Below are 14,122 nucleotides of genomic sequence, written 5' to 3' on the forward strand. Positions count from 1 at the left end.
TCGTTTTTTTGGAGCTCGAGAATAAATACTTTTATTATGTCTCTGCTTCTAAACCATCGTTTCTTAAGTAGTTCCTCAACTCTTTGAAACAAAAGTAAAGGGTAATACTAAGTTGCTGTTGTACACCTTTTAAATTTTGATATTTTCACAGAAAGTTGAGAAATAGCTTTGTAAAAATTACAAAAACTGATTCAGTCAATGATAATCAAACACATGTAAACCTAAAACCATTGTTCTCCAGTAGGAGCTCAATATGTGGAACTGAAACATGTGTCATGTGTCTGAAAGTGTAAATACCCAGATCTTAATGATATGTTTAACATTTTCATCTATGTCCAAACTCAAAGCATTGCAAAAAATCCCACTTAAATGTTTATTGTCTCATGGTAATTAGGCCTATTAACAGTAACAAAAACTGTTTCATTGCCTTTATCATTCACTCTGATGAATTTACTTGCAGCTCTGTTCCAATGTTGCCATATTGAGTCTTGTACACTACAATCCTTATATTTTTAAATAAGAATATTTGCATTAGTTTCCTCTGTGTCATTGAGTTTAGGGTGTGCTTTAACTTGCAGCCTGAATTATTGTTTGTTTTAATTGTGTGTTGGATTAATACTCAACAAATGATCCAATATCCAAAACAGCCTCTGAAATGTTATGTTGAAGTGTCACTAAGCAAGTGCACAGAAAACCAATCCACAGACCAGTCTCCTGCCCTCTAGGAGGCAAAACACATGCTAAAGTGCCCTCTAGGAGCCAAAACCTGTGCTAAAGTGCCCTCTAGGAGCCAAAATAAATGCTTAAGTGCCCTCTTAGGAGACAAAACTTGTGCTAAAGTGCCCAAATAAGCGGTGAGGACGCGCTATATGTGCCCTTTTTTTTCCTTTTCGCCCCGTCAGTTCAAAAAGTCTGTGCACGCCACTGCTCCTGCTTAAATGTCATGGGGAACACAATATGTCACTAACCTGTCCTTTGTCTGTGTTGTCCTGCAGGAGTCCCACGTATGGCTCTCTCTGCAGGTGGGGGGGACTGCCTGCGTGCCGGAGACACCTGCTCCAGTGACGACTCCTGCAGCCCACGTCTGCGCACCCTCAGGCAGTGTGTGGCGGGGGACGGCAGCGTGAAGCTGGGGCCCGGTGCGCGAAACCAGTGTGAGAATGCCATGACGGCGCTGCTGTCCACTCCTCTCCACGGCTGCCAATGTAAACGAGGCATGAAGAAGGAGAAGAACTGCCTGAGTATCTACTGGAGCCTGCATCAGTCTGTACTGCATGGTAAGACTGGCATTAACACACACAATCTGATGGTTCTGTTACAGAGAGGTGGGAGGGGAGCAGGTACAGTGTGTTACCGGGATTATTAAGCATGTGCTGCCGCCCGTTAAACATGAATGAGGCTTACCCCTCCAGAGAGTTCAACCAGGCTGAAATAAATAGAGTCATTATTGTGTCAAAATAGTTTAAACTGCTTCCTTTTGTTCCACCCACACATTGTATTCTATCATTTTTGTGCTTATTCCAAATATTTTGCTCTAGCATCAAATTTAGCGTTTAGCATATATTATTACATTTGAAACAACCGAAATGAGTACAACCGAGAAGGTTGAGAAAAGACATTACCAATAGACTAATACAACAAACAATAAAGCTCTTACATCAGCCATCATGATTTCCAGGCTGGAGTGAGTGTGCAGCTACATGAACGCTTCATTAAAAATATCTGAACAGAATTGCAGCGTTTGTCAACCACCCACAACACTTAAATGTCTGTCCAATTTCCTTTGGTTAGCTGTAGCAGCGTTTCCTCCCCAGTAAACACTGATTTGGTGATTTGCAGCCTAAAAGACGTCTTCATGTCCACATTTTCTTCAATTTGGTTACAAAATAACCAAAGAAACATCTGAAATCTTTAAATCATGCTGTGTGCCTTTGCCGTTGTGTTTTCTGTGTTTAGTGGATATCAACATTATTCTCTTTGCTACATTAAAGGAGTCTCATTTGAAAACTTGTGCATGCTGCTGTTCGGGCAAAGATTATGTGGCCTCTTTACAGCTCCTTAAAGTGAACTCCTGCTGCTTTGACAACCTACATTTCAAAGTGCTGATTGACCTCTCTTGTAAATTAAAAGGCACCTAATTGGTTTCAGACTCATATGACCTGCTTTTGTTGCCGTGTTTGTAATTGTAGTTAATTTACTTAAGACTTTAACTTCTTTTCAGTGAAGTTAAAGATGGATTACCAAGTGGGAAAGTTGGCCCATACCTCCCAAAATGACCCCAAAGTCTCTGATACTATATGCCAGTCAGTTCTGTGAACTACTGCAGATTTAATTGCTAAAAATAATATAAAGTAAGTACGTTTCTTAAGTTCTAGGTCCTTTATTATTTTGGCTTACAGTTTGTTGTGCTCAGATGGTGTATTTCGGAGAAAAATATGATCAGGCACCTTAGTGTAATCAGTTGTTCTGGAGTTTATGCATACAAATGGTGTGCTGTACGTCTCCAAGGGCTTCACAAAAGGCCGTTTTATCACTGTGGCGCTGTAGCAGATTAGATGGTCCTTGGTCCTTGAGAAAGCTCTCTATATTATGTGATGTTCCTTGTATTCTTCAAGCTTTTGATGAAGCTTCTGAATGTGCATACACGCTGTACCAAGAACTTTTCTGATCAGGTATTTTTTATTTAATAATATATACAAGTGGCAACTGAGGCTATTTGAATTATTCTATATTCATCTTCAGGAAGAATCGTCATTAAGTAGGAGTTTTCCACATCGGTGTACATTTCTAAATAAAGTTGTTTATTAAAATTTCACCAAAAATATGGAGGCAGGTTATTATTCCAGCAATTAATTATGTTTTTTTATACTACTTATTATAGGCACTATGAAACTGCCAAGCAACAGAGGAATGTCATGTTTGAATGTAGTTATTGAAAGTAACTGGCGTGTTCTGTCCTCAGATTACCAGTCTTGTGATGAAATACGAATCAAGATTCTGTTACTGTATTGACTATATCTCGCATAATTCTTTTTTCAGAAACACATTTTAGTGTACCGCTTAGCTGTAATTTGAGATATTTTGTGACCTGGCTGCTTTTTTTTTTGTCCTGCTCAAAAATTGGCTGAGCACCACCTGAACTTGCATGTCATTTTGCTGCTGTCATTTTGGTGTGGATCATGTTTCTTTGCAGTGATGGGCTGAAGGTCTACCCGTCCAGAGACATTTTGGTGTGCACCTTGGAAAATGAAAATGAACTGGGAGGTTCAGGTGACCCCTGGCTCAGGTGCAATAGTAGGCAGAAAGGTTGCTATTTGATTTATTGTAACAGAGTTTTGGTAAATCTAATTTCCATAGTACTGGTTGGTAGGGGTGGGCAACATGAAACAACGATTCATGTAAAAATCGCGATTCCTTTCAAAAATGTAAAAAAAAAATTTTTTCATCTTACCGTACGCACTTCGCGGCTTCCGTAGACATTGTTGCAGGAAGCTACAGGATGTTCTGTCACTCGCCAAGGCAAGTGTTTGGGAGCACTCATTCAATATGCAAGGTTTGCAAAATGAAAGTCAAATGCTTCGGCAAGACTATGAACGCCCCCTGCGTTCAAGTGAGCCGTCATTCGCTTCTCCGTAGTCAAACCTATGAGTCAAACCTGCCGGCCCTATATTTGTAGTGCGCCCGTATTCTGACATTTATGGTAAATGGATTGAAACTGCACAGAGGAGTTGACGTGAAGGTAAACACTTTACCGTCATTCTGTCTCACTGCAGTATCAAAGTCTTACCTACAGAGAGGAGATGACGTTTTAACTTTACACGTGCACACCACGTGAAAGTCTTAAAATTGCGTCGAAAATAGTTTTGTTGTCCACATCCGGTTTTCAGTTTTCAGAATAAACTGTTACACAACCAGGCCCAAATACCAAATACATTTGAAAATAAGATTAATGGCATAATATTCACATAACCTTTTACTGTGGAATTTCAGGATAATATATATATTTTTTTTAATGTACACTAAAATATTATATTAAATAAAAAAAAAACTAGAAACAGGCAAAAGAGTTCTGCAGTATTACTTTTGTTCAATTTTATTTTAGAAATGTCCAGGATTGTGAGAAATAAGGCAGCTACTAGCCTACGTGTATCAGTAGTTCCATGTTAATAACCCTGTCACTGAGAATTGAGATGTACAAAAACAATGTGTAAGTTAAGCATGACTAAATTACCTTTGGTCATAGATTTGCCTTTGTGTGTTTACATTATTGCAATCAGTTGATACCTTTTAAAAATATATATATTTATACATAATATAATGCTTTCATGCTATAATATAAGCTTGTACTAAATCAATAATCGGAATCGAATCAGATTGTGAGACACCCAAAGTTTCCCACCCCTACTGGTTGGTCCCTGGTCATCTGCTGTTTGCCAGGGCACATAATAACAGAATGCACAGAGGGCAGTAGTCCCTTACCAGGTTAATACGGACTTGAAACATTATCTATGCCTTGTAGCTTGTAACTGTATGAAACTTGTAGGATATATACTGAGTGTTGGTGTCTGTGTTTCAGGGCACTGAAAAGACAAGGGTCAGCATTATTTAGGGGTTGTCATGACATCAGATCTAACCTCTCTCCCTGTTTTGGCAGGACTCAGCCTGGTGGAGGACTACCCGTATGAACCAGAGGAGAGGGGATCTGACTATGTTCGCCTGGCCTCCATCGCTGCGGGTAAGTCAGCAAGCTGTGAGTGTTTCTCTGCTTCCTCTTCCCTCCTACCTGCCTTCAGTTACTCCAACTGAGCAGGGAGAAAAAGTTATTAAGGCAATCAAAAGAATCTATTTCTCGCTAAATAACACAAGCCGGGTCCCAACCCCAGCAAATAGAGATGTTATCTTGCGTCATTTTGATGGAGTAGACAGAAGTAAAGGCAGGTGGGTCTGCGAAATGTTTGATGAGTAACAACCCACGCTTTGCTTCTGTCTCGCTTCTGAACCTGTGGGCAGGCCGCAGGGCTTGTATGTGCTGCTGTTTGCCCCAGAGGCACCGATTAATTACCCATTTACTTTAATGCATCTGGAAGCAGCGGAACTGGGGAGTGTGTGTGTGTGTGTGGGGGGGGGGGGGGGGGTGAAGAACAGAAAGATGACGGAAGAAAAAAGTCACAGTACGAGGTGAGAGCGAGAAAGAGAAAGAATAAGAAAATGGCAGACAGACAGAGCTGCTGGCTTGTTTACTCAAGCAACACCTTTATTTCCTGTCGGAGGCTTGGAAAAGAGAGAGGCTGCACACAAATGAGGAGTTCCTTTTTTTTTTCTCAAAGGAGAGGACATGAAGTCAAGTGTTTTGTTTTCTCCGACGGCAGTTATTCTTTGGATGAATGAAGCTGCGATGGAGAGTCGGCAAAACTTAAATAATGACTTAAATGAAGTGATTAGTATGGAAGGCATTCAAGCATATGCCGTGCAGTAAAATGATAAATGTCCTGTATACACACAAAATAAAGTAAAAACAAGTGGATAATGACAGCTCAAAGCAAGGGTACAGCTTTATTTAAACATTTCAATAGTTTATTCAACACAAAGGCAGAAAAAAACTGAATTGGCCTCAAAATAAACCTTACAATGGGAAACAAACATCTAATTGTATTGTTTTATAGATGACCTTCATTATATCAATGTTGTATAAGGACACCTCTGCAAAAACGAGGGCATGGTAAGGTTAGAAATAGTAATTATACTTTCATATGGAAAATATGAATATTTTACTAATGGAATCTCCTGGGTAATGAATTGCTTATGGGGTGCTTTTTATGTATAATACCGCGCTGCTCAGGAGAGACTGACTGGAAGCCCTCTGTTTATTTTTAAAAAACTCAATAAGCTGTGATGTTTATTATATTTACCAGGGGATCATGGGTATATTTGTGATATTAAAGTTGAGGTTGTTTTTTATGTTGGCAGCTCCTAATGGCAATGAGGGATCAGTGTCAAATACAACTTTTATGACTTCAAACCCGAAGTAATGCAAGCTGACATTACCAAACTGCACATGCTTTTCTCATCACCACAGGGCTAAGACGGGCAAATGATTTAACAGTGGTATGAGGCCAGTTCAGGGGACGTTTGCATAATAGCCCTAAAGGTAAATTCAGGTTATGTTCAGGTTGTGTAACCGTGATACTACTCAACTCAACAGTATTATTACAGAGATCAGGGAGCATAGAAATAAAGGCAGCTTTAAAATAAAGTCCATTTAACTTTAATGCACACATCTGGAATGCTTTATTTGCTCACAGCACTTTAAAACTGCATGTGCACACAGGCCACATAAAGATTGAGATCTGGGAATGCAGTGGTGTGTCTAAAATTAAGCTGTTTAACCTCAACTCCCCAAAGCAATTTCAGTCAAGGCAACTGGACTTGGTTATTTGTCTAGGAAGACTTTTCACCTCTCATCCAAGAGGCTTCATCAGTTCATGTACGCATCTGACCAGGCTGGGACTGGTCTGACCAGACCGGGACCAGTCCTAGCCTGGTCAGATGCATAACAATGACCTGGACAAATGAGAGTATCCACAGGCTTATTTAACCTCAAGATTAACCAGAGTTTTAGTTTCGATGACTGATCCTTGTGTGATCACTGTAGTTTTGTTGTTGTGTTCGCAGCAGCAACATAGTGAATACAGTGTCCTTGTAACAGACAGAAACAATGGCCCAAGCTACGTAGATGTAATAAACCAGAAATAGCCTGCAGGTTGCAAAGAATGAAGAAGTCCTGCAGGAGAGGTTTCCAATGGACAGTCTTGGTAATAATGCTCATCTGCATGGGAGGGGTTTTGATTGAAAAGCTTAATTAAAGGGATGATTCAGCTTTTTTGAAGTGTCATTGTATGATGTATATATCTTTAGTTAGTGTGTTACCTACAGTAGATGATGGTTAGCCAGTTTGGTGAAGCAGACAGGAGTACCAACACAGAAGTTGCTGTGTACGGGGGAAACAGCTGCAGCAAGACGTACTTTAGTCACTTAAAGTCCTAAAAAAAAGTGTATGCTATGTGTAGAATATTTTACTGCCTTTTTTTGCCGTCAAACATCTCTCTCTTTTGGCTCTCATCTCTTCTCATCTTCAACCGTTATTTTCTAAATGTATTCCTACGCATACTCCGCAGACCAGCTGTCTGGGTCAGACTTTCCACCATTTATGGAATAAACAAATACACGAAAATACAAATTAGTGATTATAACTGCGCTCAAGAAATAAGTGAGGATCCCTTTATGAGTCTAAGTATACAGAAGAAGTCTGACAGCTAGGTAAAGCAGAGAAAACTGACTGACTACATAGTCACCCAGCAGATGCTGTACACTTTTTCTGTACCTTTATTCTGTCCATTACTTCTGCAAAGTGTCAGCTACAGAAACCATTCAGATGTAAAAATGTCCTGCTCTTTAAGGACATTTCTCCTTGCATTCAACTTTTTTAGATTTCTTATACTGTGTGTTTTTTTTCAGTAATCTTTTATAATGGAAGTGAATGAGAGAGAGGGTTCTAAATTCTCTTCAAACACACTCCACTTTGAAGTTCTACTACCTCTGCAAACTTTCAGCTGTGGCTTCATTTGAACCTTTAAGGGGTCGCAAGAACTCAAACTATTCAATTTCCACTCTTTTTTTCTTTTTAACTGTGTTGTGACTTGTGTGGTATTGGACTGATCCTCTTTTTACGAGTTTAGTCCTTGTTAGTTTTACTTCTTCCATGTCAAGCATCTACGGTACTTCCATACATATTAACAGCTAGAAAGATGCAGTATATTTGGCAAATTGATGCATGTATTGAGCCTTTTTGATAGCTAGCTTTTGATGTGTGTTTGTGTTTGTGTGTGTGTGTGTGCGCGCGTGTGTGTGCGTGTGTGTGTGTGTGTGTGTGTGTGTGTGTGTGTGTGTGTGTGTGTGTGTGTGTGTGTGTGTGTGTGTGTGTGTGTGTGTGTGTGTGTGTGTGTGTGTGTGTGTGTGTGTGTGTGTGTGTGTGTGTGTGCGCGTGTGTGTGCGGTGTGTGTGCGTGTGCGTGTGTGTGTGTATTCTGTGGACGTCTCCTTTAACATGCTCGGTGGCACGTTTTTGTGACCTCATACATAATCCACTTGTTAAAATGACACTGCTTGTTTTAGGCTGTTTTGAATTACAGCAGCACCAGACCTGTTCTGTACTGTACAGCCTCCTCATAAATTCCACTCCAGCGAATTCACGGGAGGTCAAAGTTGACATCCATGCCATGCATCTTGACAAGTCGACTGCCAAAACAACAAAGACGTGATTAATGGATGTTTTTCCGGCCTTATAACATCTCTCCCTCAAACAGAGTAATGACCCTTTTCAAAGATGCAAGCCGGAGCCACAGCTCATCATATTTTGAGGACTTCATCCTTTATCAGTTCATAGGTTAACTAAAGTAAAGGCAGTGGTATTAAGAAAGTACCTCTGTCTGAACACATTAGATGTTCTGCACCCAGAAAGCAGCTTTTTATTGCATCATTGGCCTCTAAGAGCGGTAGATTGTTTATTATAGGATTTTCCACTTCATGCACCTTGGTTGTAAGACAAATACCAACAGTTTTGTTTTCTTTCTGTAATGCAGCAGGTTGGTCAGACGCTTTGTCAAGAAATAAGGGATACAATGATGACTTTGAAGGGGAAGTGCAGAGTTTTAATTGAAAGGTGTTTACATCCAGAGACTCTTAAAGGGAGGCTGTCTTTTAAGTCTCAAATAGTCACCCAGTGTAGCTTTGAAACGTCCAGTATCATGGGGAAAAATGTATATATATACTGTAGCATAAGCCACTTCTTTGCTTTAGACCAGCGTGTTCACTATAACTGTGTTTCCATCAAACACTTTAGATATAGTACCTTTAGAACTGACCCATATGGAGATGTAATTAAACGCTAGATCTGTTATGCGTTTCCATCACAGACGGTACTTCTTAAATGTAGGCGGGCCATGTGCTAAGAAACGAGCTGAAAACCTTTTCATTCCTCACTGCTCCATCTGGCTCTCGCTGTATTTTCTCTCCACCAACAACGCAGAGGAACATCTGCACCAATCTTGGTCTGCGATATTTCTAGCTCCACCTTTTAGTATAAGATTAATGTTTTAGGTGCCTTTCGTTTAGATGGTGATTGAAAACACAAAAAAGGTAAACCACCTTCCAGAGTGGAAATCTGTGTAAAGGGGTAAAAACAGAAAAGTGTGCACTGATCTACTCAAGCTAGCTCACGTCGAGTATGTGTTTACATAACATCCATGTGCAGAGTACAGGTAAGCAACAGCAAACATGTCAAGTTGCCTGGGTGGGAGCCGAGGCGGTGGGAGGCTGCAGACCGTGCTGCAGATCCCTGTCACACTGTACGGCGTCCTGCTTCTCCGCTATTTGGGAGAGAAGTAGTAGGAAGTTTCTACACATGCACAAGCTCTGGGTGGTGTTGTGAAGCACTGCCACACAACACCACCCAGAGCTTGTGCATGCTAGCCACCTGACGTGCATACTACATCAAATTTCACACACGTTTGCGTCACCGCATGCACGCAGATTTCCCCCCAAAGACGCGGAATAAAAAGTGAGAATGCAACGCCACTTATGCGTTTCCTTTCTAGTTCGTCTTCGTCTAAAAAGGGCCTCAATCAGGAAAGTGTAAACCGTTTGCCTCAGTATGTCCTCTCAGCAGGGAGGGGCTGGTCTCTTTTATGATGTAGAAAGAAAGGTAACATGGGTCTGCAGTAGGTGACATTTTTATAATATTTGAGGTTCGTATGGATGGGTGCCCATAGATTGTGGTGTAAACAGTAACTAAGATATTTTGTATTAATGGTATGTTCATTGTTCTGCATATTTTGATCACCCTGTACCTGAGCAGGTGGTAGGTTCCTGTTAGCTGAGGCTTAGAAGGTAACATGCAATTTAAAGGAGTAGGGAAGAAAATGGTACCTTGCAGTGAGGTTCCAGTTTTCCTTAGTTTGGTGTTCTTTTGCTTCAGTTTGATTTAGCTTTTTTGACATTCCCATGTTCAATTTTTGCCCTTTTTTGCAGTAAATTTTGTGTTATTAAATATCACCTTTTTTTTGCACTATTCCTGCTAATCAACCTGCTTCTTCAATATCCCTTTTTAAAGCTTTTCAGTTCCAAACCACCTTATCTGCCCTGTATATGGGTCGGCAACACTACAGCACAACTCCAAGTGAATGTATGAAGAAAGCGATAGCAAAGTTTGAGGTAGTGGAGTGTTTCAGACATGCTAAACCTATTGCGATTAGCCAGGATTTTCTTTTAGGGGACCTCAGCAAGTCAAAAGTTTCGAGTTCAACAAGGAGCTTTATTAGCTTCAGGCCAAAGCATCAGCAAAGAAACTGCAGGGCATCTTTGTGCTCACGTCTGAGAGTGGGTTACTCAACCTGCCCACCACAACACCCACAGTCCAACCATATTCTGTGGAACACTATGGGAAAAAATGTTTAGAACAAAAATAATAGACTTGTGAATGTTAGTTATAATTACAATTATAATTGAACGGAATTGTATGTGTAGAATATTGAAAGCTCAAAGTCAGTACTTCAACATCAGACACTGCATTTCAAATTCACTGTTATATTGGAGCCAACTAAACAATTTGTCACTGTCCAAATACTGACAGAATGCACTGTAGATTTCAAATTTAGATATGCGCTGATGAATATTACAGAAGCAAGCCTGCAACTGGAAAACAAACTGGAGCATGAGTGCATTCAGCCTCAGGCGGTTCAGAGGTGTAAAAGTGTGAAAGAATGTTAAGCAGGATGTTCCTGGATAGGAGCATTCATGCTCAGCAAGTCTCCATTCTATAAATAATGAATTACTAATTACTAATAACAAGGGATTTATATGCAAGCTTATGCGCATTTTCTGTTTCCTACACATGTGGCCACTTCATGCAATTTGTCATCCTGACCTGCAGTTCCATCAGGTCCTCCCAACCTCCCCCCGCCTGCTTAGTAGTTAAGTTGGGAATAACCTATTCTTTGTGATGGGTTGTTAGCTCGCTCCCCAAGGCCATTCATATTTTATATGACAGCTTGGTGAGAGCCAAACTCACCAGGAGACACAACTACAGGCAGTTTACAAACTAATGAGCGGTGCTATCTGCCAGAAGAGCTGAGCGTCGTCATGGCCGTATTGACTTGGAGGTCCCTTGGGGGAAAAAAAACACACACACACATACACACACACACACACACACACACACACACACACACACACACACTTGATGATGGATTGGGAAATGTGGCCAAAAAAAGATAGTTATAAAAGGGGGATTCCACTGCCTCCACAGAGGTGGCTCATTACTGCGGAAGTCAGAGGGAGCATTGGCACTGAGGGAAGCAGAGTGACAAAGTTGAGGAAGAACGGATGCAGTAGGAGAAGGGAGAGCGAGCTGAATGGAGGAAGGGAAGAGACAGATGGAGCGGGGGTAACGGCAGTGTTGAGAGTGACAGCCACATAGCGGGGGAAGGAGAGAGTCAGGTGAGTGAGGGATGGACCCAGGTGTAGGAAGGGAGTGTTGGAAAGATGGATGGATGAAGGAGAAGAAGCAGTAATTACAGGCCTTGTTGTGTGGTTGGAGAGATGGAGGAGTGGCTTTTTCAGCACTGCCACTCTGCATTAACCCAGCAGAATAAAATATTCAGCCATTAGGCCTTGGCTGAAACACATCCAGTGCCCAGGCTCATGCAACATTTAAACACCATTCATGTTCTATTCATTGCAAGGCGGCCTATTACATATAATCATCATTTTTGGTTTAGTTTGTACAAGACACACATTTCTTTTTTCATCTGTAAACGCAACACTGCATCTAAGTCTAGAGGTGAGGCAAGTCAATACTGACTCCAATTAGGGCTTGAAGTCATTGGTAAACATTGCCTGGGATTTGATTTTCTCAAACCACACAGAAGGATAAAATGCTTTCTGCTTTCCACTTGTGTCTTCTTCTCTTTCTAGAGTCTGAAGTAACAACGGTGAACCGCTGCCTGGATGCTGCCAAGGCATGTAACATAGATGAGACATGTCAGAAACTTCGTACAGAATACGTCTCGTCCTGCATCCAGCCGTCGGCGCGTTCGGGGCCATGCAACCGACCAAAGTGCAACAAGGCTTTGAGGAAGTTCTTTGACCGTGTTCCCCCCGACTACACCCATGAGCTGCTGTTCTGTCCCTGCACAGACACGGCCTGTGCAGAGCGCCGCCGGCAAACCATTGTGCCATCCTGCTCCTACGAAGACAAGGAAAAGCCCAACTGCCTGGCCCAGCTGCGGATCTGCAAAGCAGACTACGTGTGCAGGTAGAAATTATAAATGTTGTCTAACATGCTGCCTGCTGCCAGGAACATGTTCCACTGAGTGTTTTTCGAGTTGGCATCATAAGACTCACTGAACTGATCATTTGCAGCAACTGTGGTTTCTGTTAAAGGTTTGCCTGTGAATGTTCTCATTCGTTAAAGGTTCACATTTGTTAAAGGTTCACATTTGTTAAAGGTTCACAAAGATGTTTCTACTGCCAGTCATGTACACATTGATGCTGAACCTTTTTCAAAGCATAACATTTTTATTAGTTATTGGTTAAACATTGTATAGTGTCCAGTAGTAGTATTAGTAGTGACTTGACACTTCAAAAATAGGTCTGTTAGGAAATAAGTAACAAGTGACAGCATCCAAGACTGATTGATTTGGAAAGTCGTCCAAGATTTAAAGCTGAAATAGATTTTTTTTAAGGTTAGAAGGAGAAAGTAGACATAATTGGAGAAACAAGCTTTAAATAGGAATTGCTGTATTTTCTAATGTGTTTCTATGAAAGTGACTAATGCCAATAATTTGTTTTGAAATTAGCCTAGTATTTAGCCAGAGTGCCACAGCCTGGCCCCTATGAACCGGGCTGCAATTTAATCAAATGGGGCACGAAGGACCAGGTCAATGCTCATCTAATAAAAGTGTTTATTTTTGCCACAGACAGGCTCAGATTGTTATTTTAAGTGTCTCACTACATAATGGAAAGATGTAGGAGTCTTGCTCTGAAATCTCGTTCTGAAATCTTGCAAAATGTTTCTTGCCGAGAGGCAGCAGAGTGGACTTGTGTGGAACTGGAGTAAGAGAGAGAGAATCGCCATCAGGGAGTTTTTTGTGAAGTCAATGAAGCTTTGTTTAAAAGATTTTTAATAAGAGCAATGGTTCATCTCCGAATGGTGCCAATAAAATGTGGAGCTACACTTTGTGCAGCTTTCATAAACTCAACATTCCCTTTGGATTGGACAGGCTGTTGTGGCTAGTTGTGCTACAAATGGAACCTAACACTGGATACACTTCACCTTCACCTTCAGACCATCGGGGCTGCAGTTTGACCAGGACACTACACAGGTGAAGAAAGCCTACCAAAGCACATTTTCCTGAAGAAAAATGCCGTTCGAAAGGTGGAGAGCTGCAGAGAGAGTGAAGGACGACAAATGCTATTAGCTAAAGTTACTGTGTTGACCTGCAGCATGGCAGGATAACTACAACTTCTCCATCTTTCCATCATGTAGTCAGACACTTAGAATAACATTCTGAGCCTGTGAGTTGCAAAAACAAACACTTTTAGTCGTCATACAGTGACCAAATTAAAAAAAAGAAAAAGTTGTTGCCATTAGTCATTTGCACAGAAATGCATGGGGAAATAGTTACAGGTCTAAAAATACCAACATTCCTCTTTAATACACTATCTTATTTTTTTTTTTGAATGTTTAACTTGTTAGCAAACACCTGCCTGAGGTCACTGACACATCCAAGATCTTGTTTGATCTGCTAACTCCTGAGAAAACTGTCTGAGTCTCTGTTAGATGTTCGATCAGCTTCACCGGCCACTCGTTTATTTGGCTCTGTGCTGTTTCACTTAAGTTCCGCTTAAAGAGTTATTTGTGAGAGCTGGAGCAACTCAACTATTGAGAAAACTAACAAAATGAACACAGACATTTTAAATTACAGGACATGAAAACAGAACTGAAAATAATGTTGTAGGTTAAGTCAAAAAGGACAAAATGTATCTGGTGTTTTCTTACATTTAAG

At 40.9% G+C, this 14,122-nt stretch overlaps 1 protein-coding gene across 1 annotated transcript in view; it reads left to right on the forward strand.

Moving 5' to 3' along the window:
• Positions 1 to 14,122, forward strand: part of gfra4a (GDNF family receptor alpha 4a) — a gene marked incomplete at its 3' end in the record, with an annotated part of 147,632 nt that overhangs the window by 111,058 nt on the left and 22,452 nt on the right. Inside the window, exons 2-4 of the mRNA XM_083923935.1 lie at positions 996 to 1,277; positions 4,655 to 4,735; positions 12,030 to 12,369. Coding sequence (XP_083780061.1) covers positions 996 to 1,277; positions 4,655 to 4,735; positions 12,030 to 12,369 — 703 coding nt within the window. The remainder of the gene's footprint in view (positions 1 to 995; positions 1,278 to 4,654; positions 4,736 to 12,029; positions 12,370 to 14,122) is intronic.

The sequence above is a fragment of the Echiichthys vipera genome (assembly GCF_963691815.1).
Source record: "Echiichthys vipera genome assembly, chromosome: 12".
Classification (NCBI taxonomy): Eukaryota; Metazoa; Chordata; class Actinopteri; order Perciformes; family Trachinidae; genus Echiichthys; species Echiichthys vipera.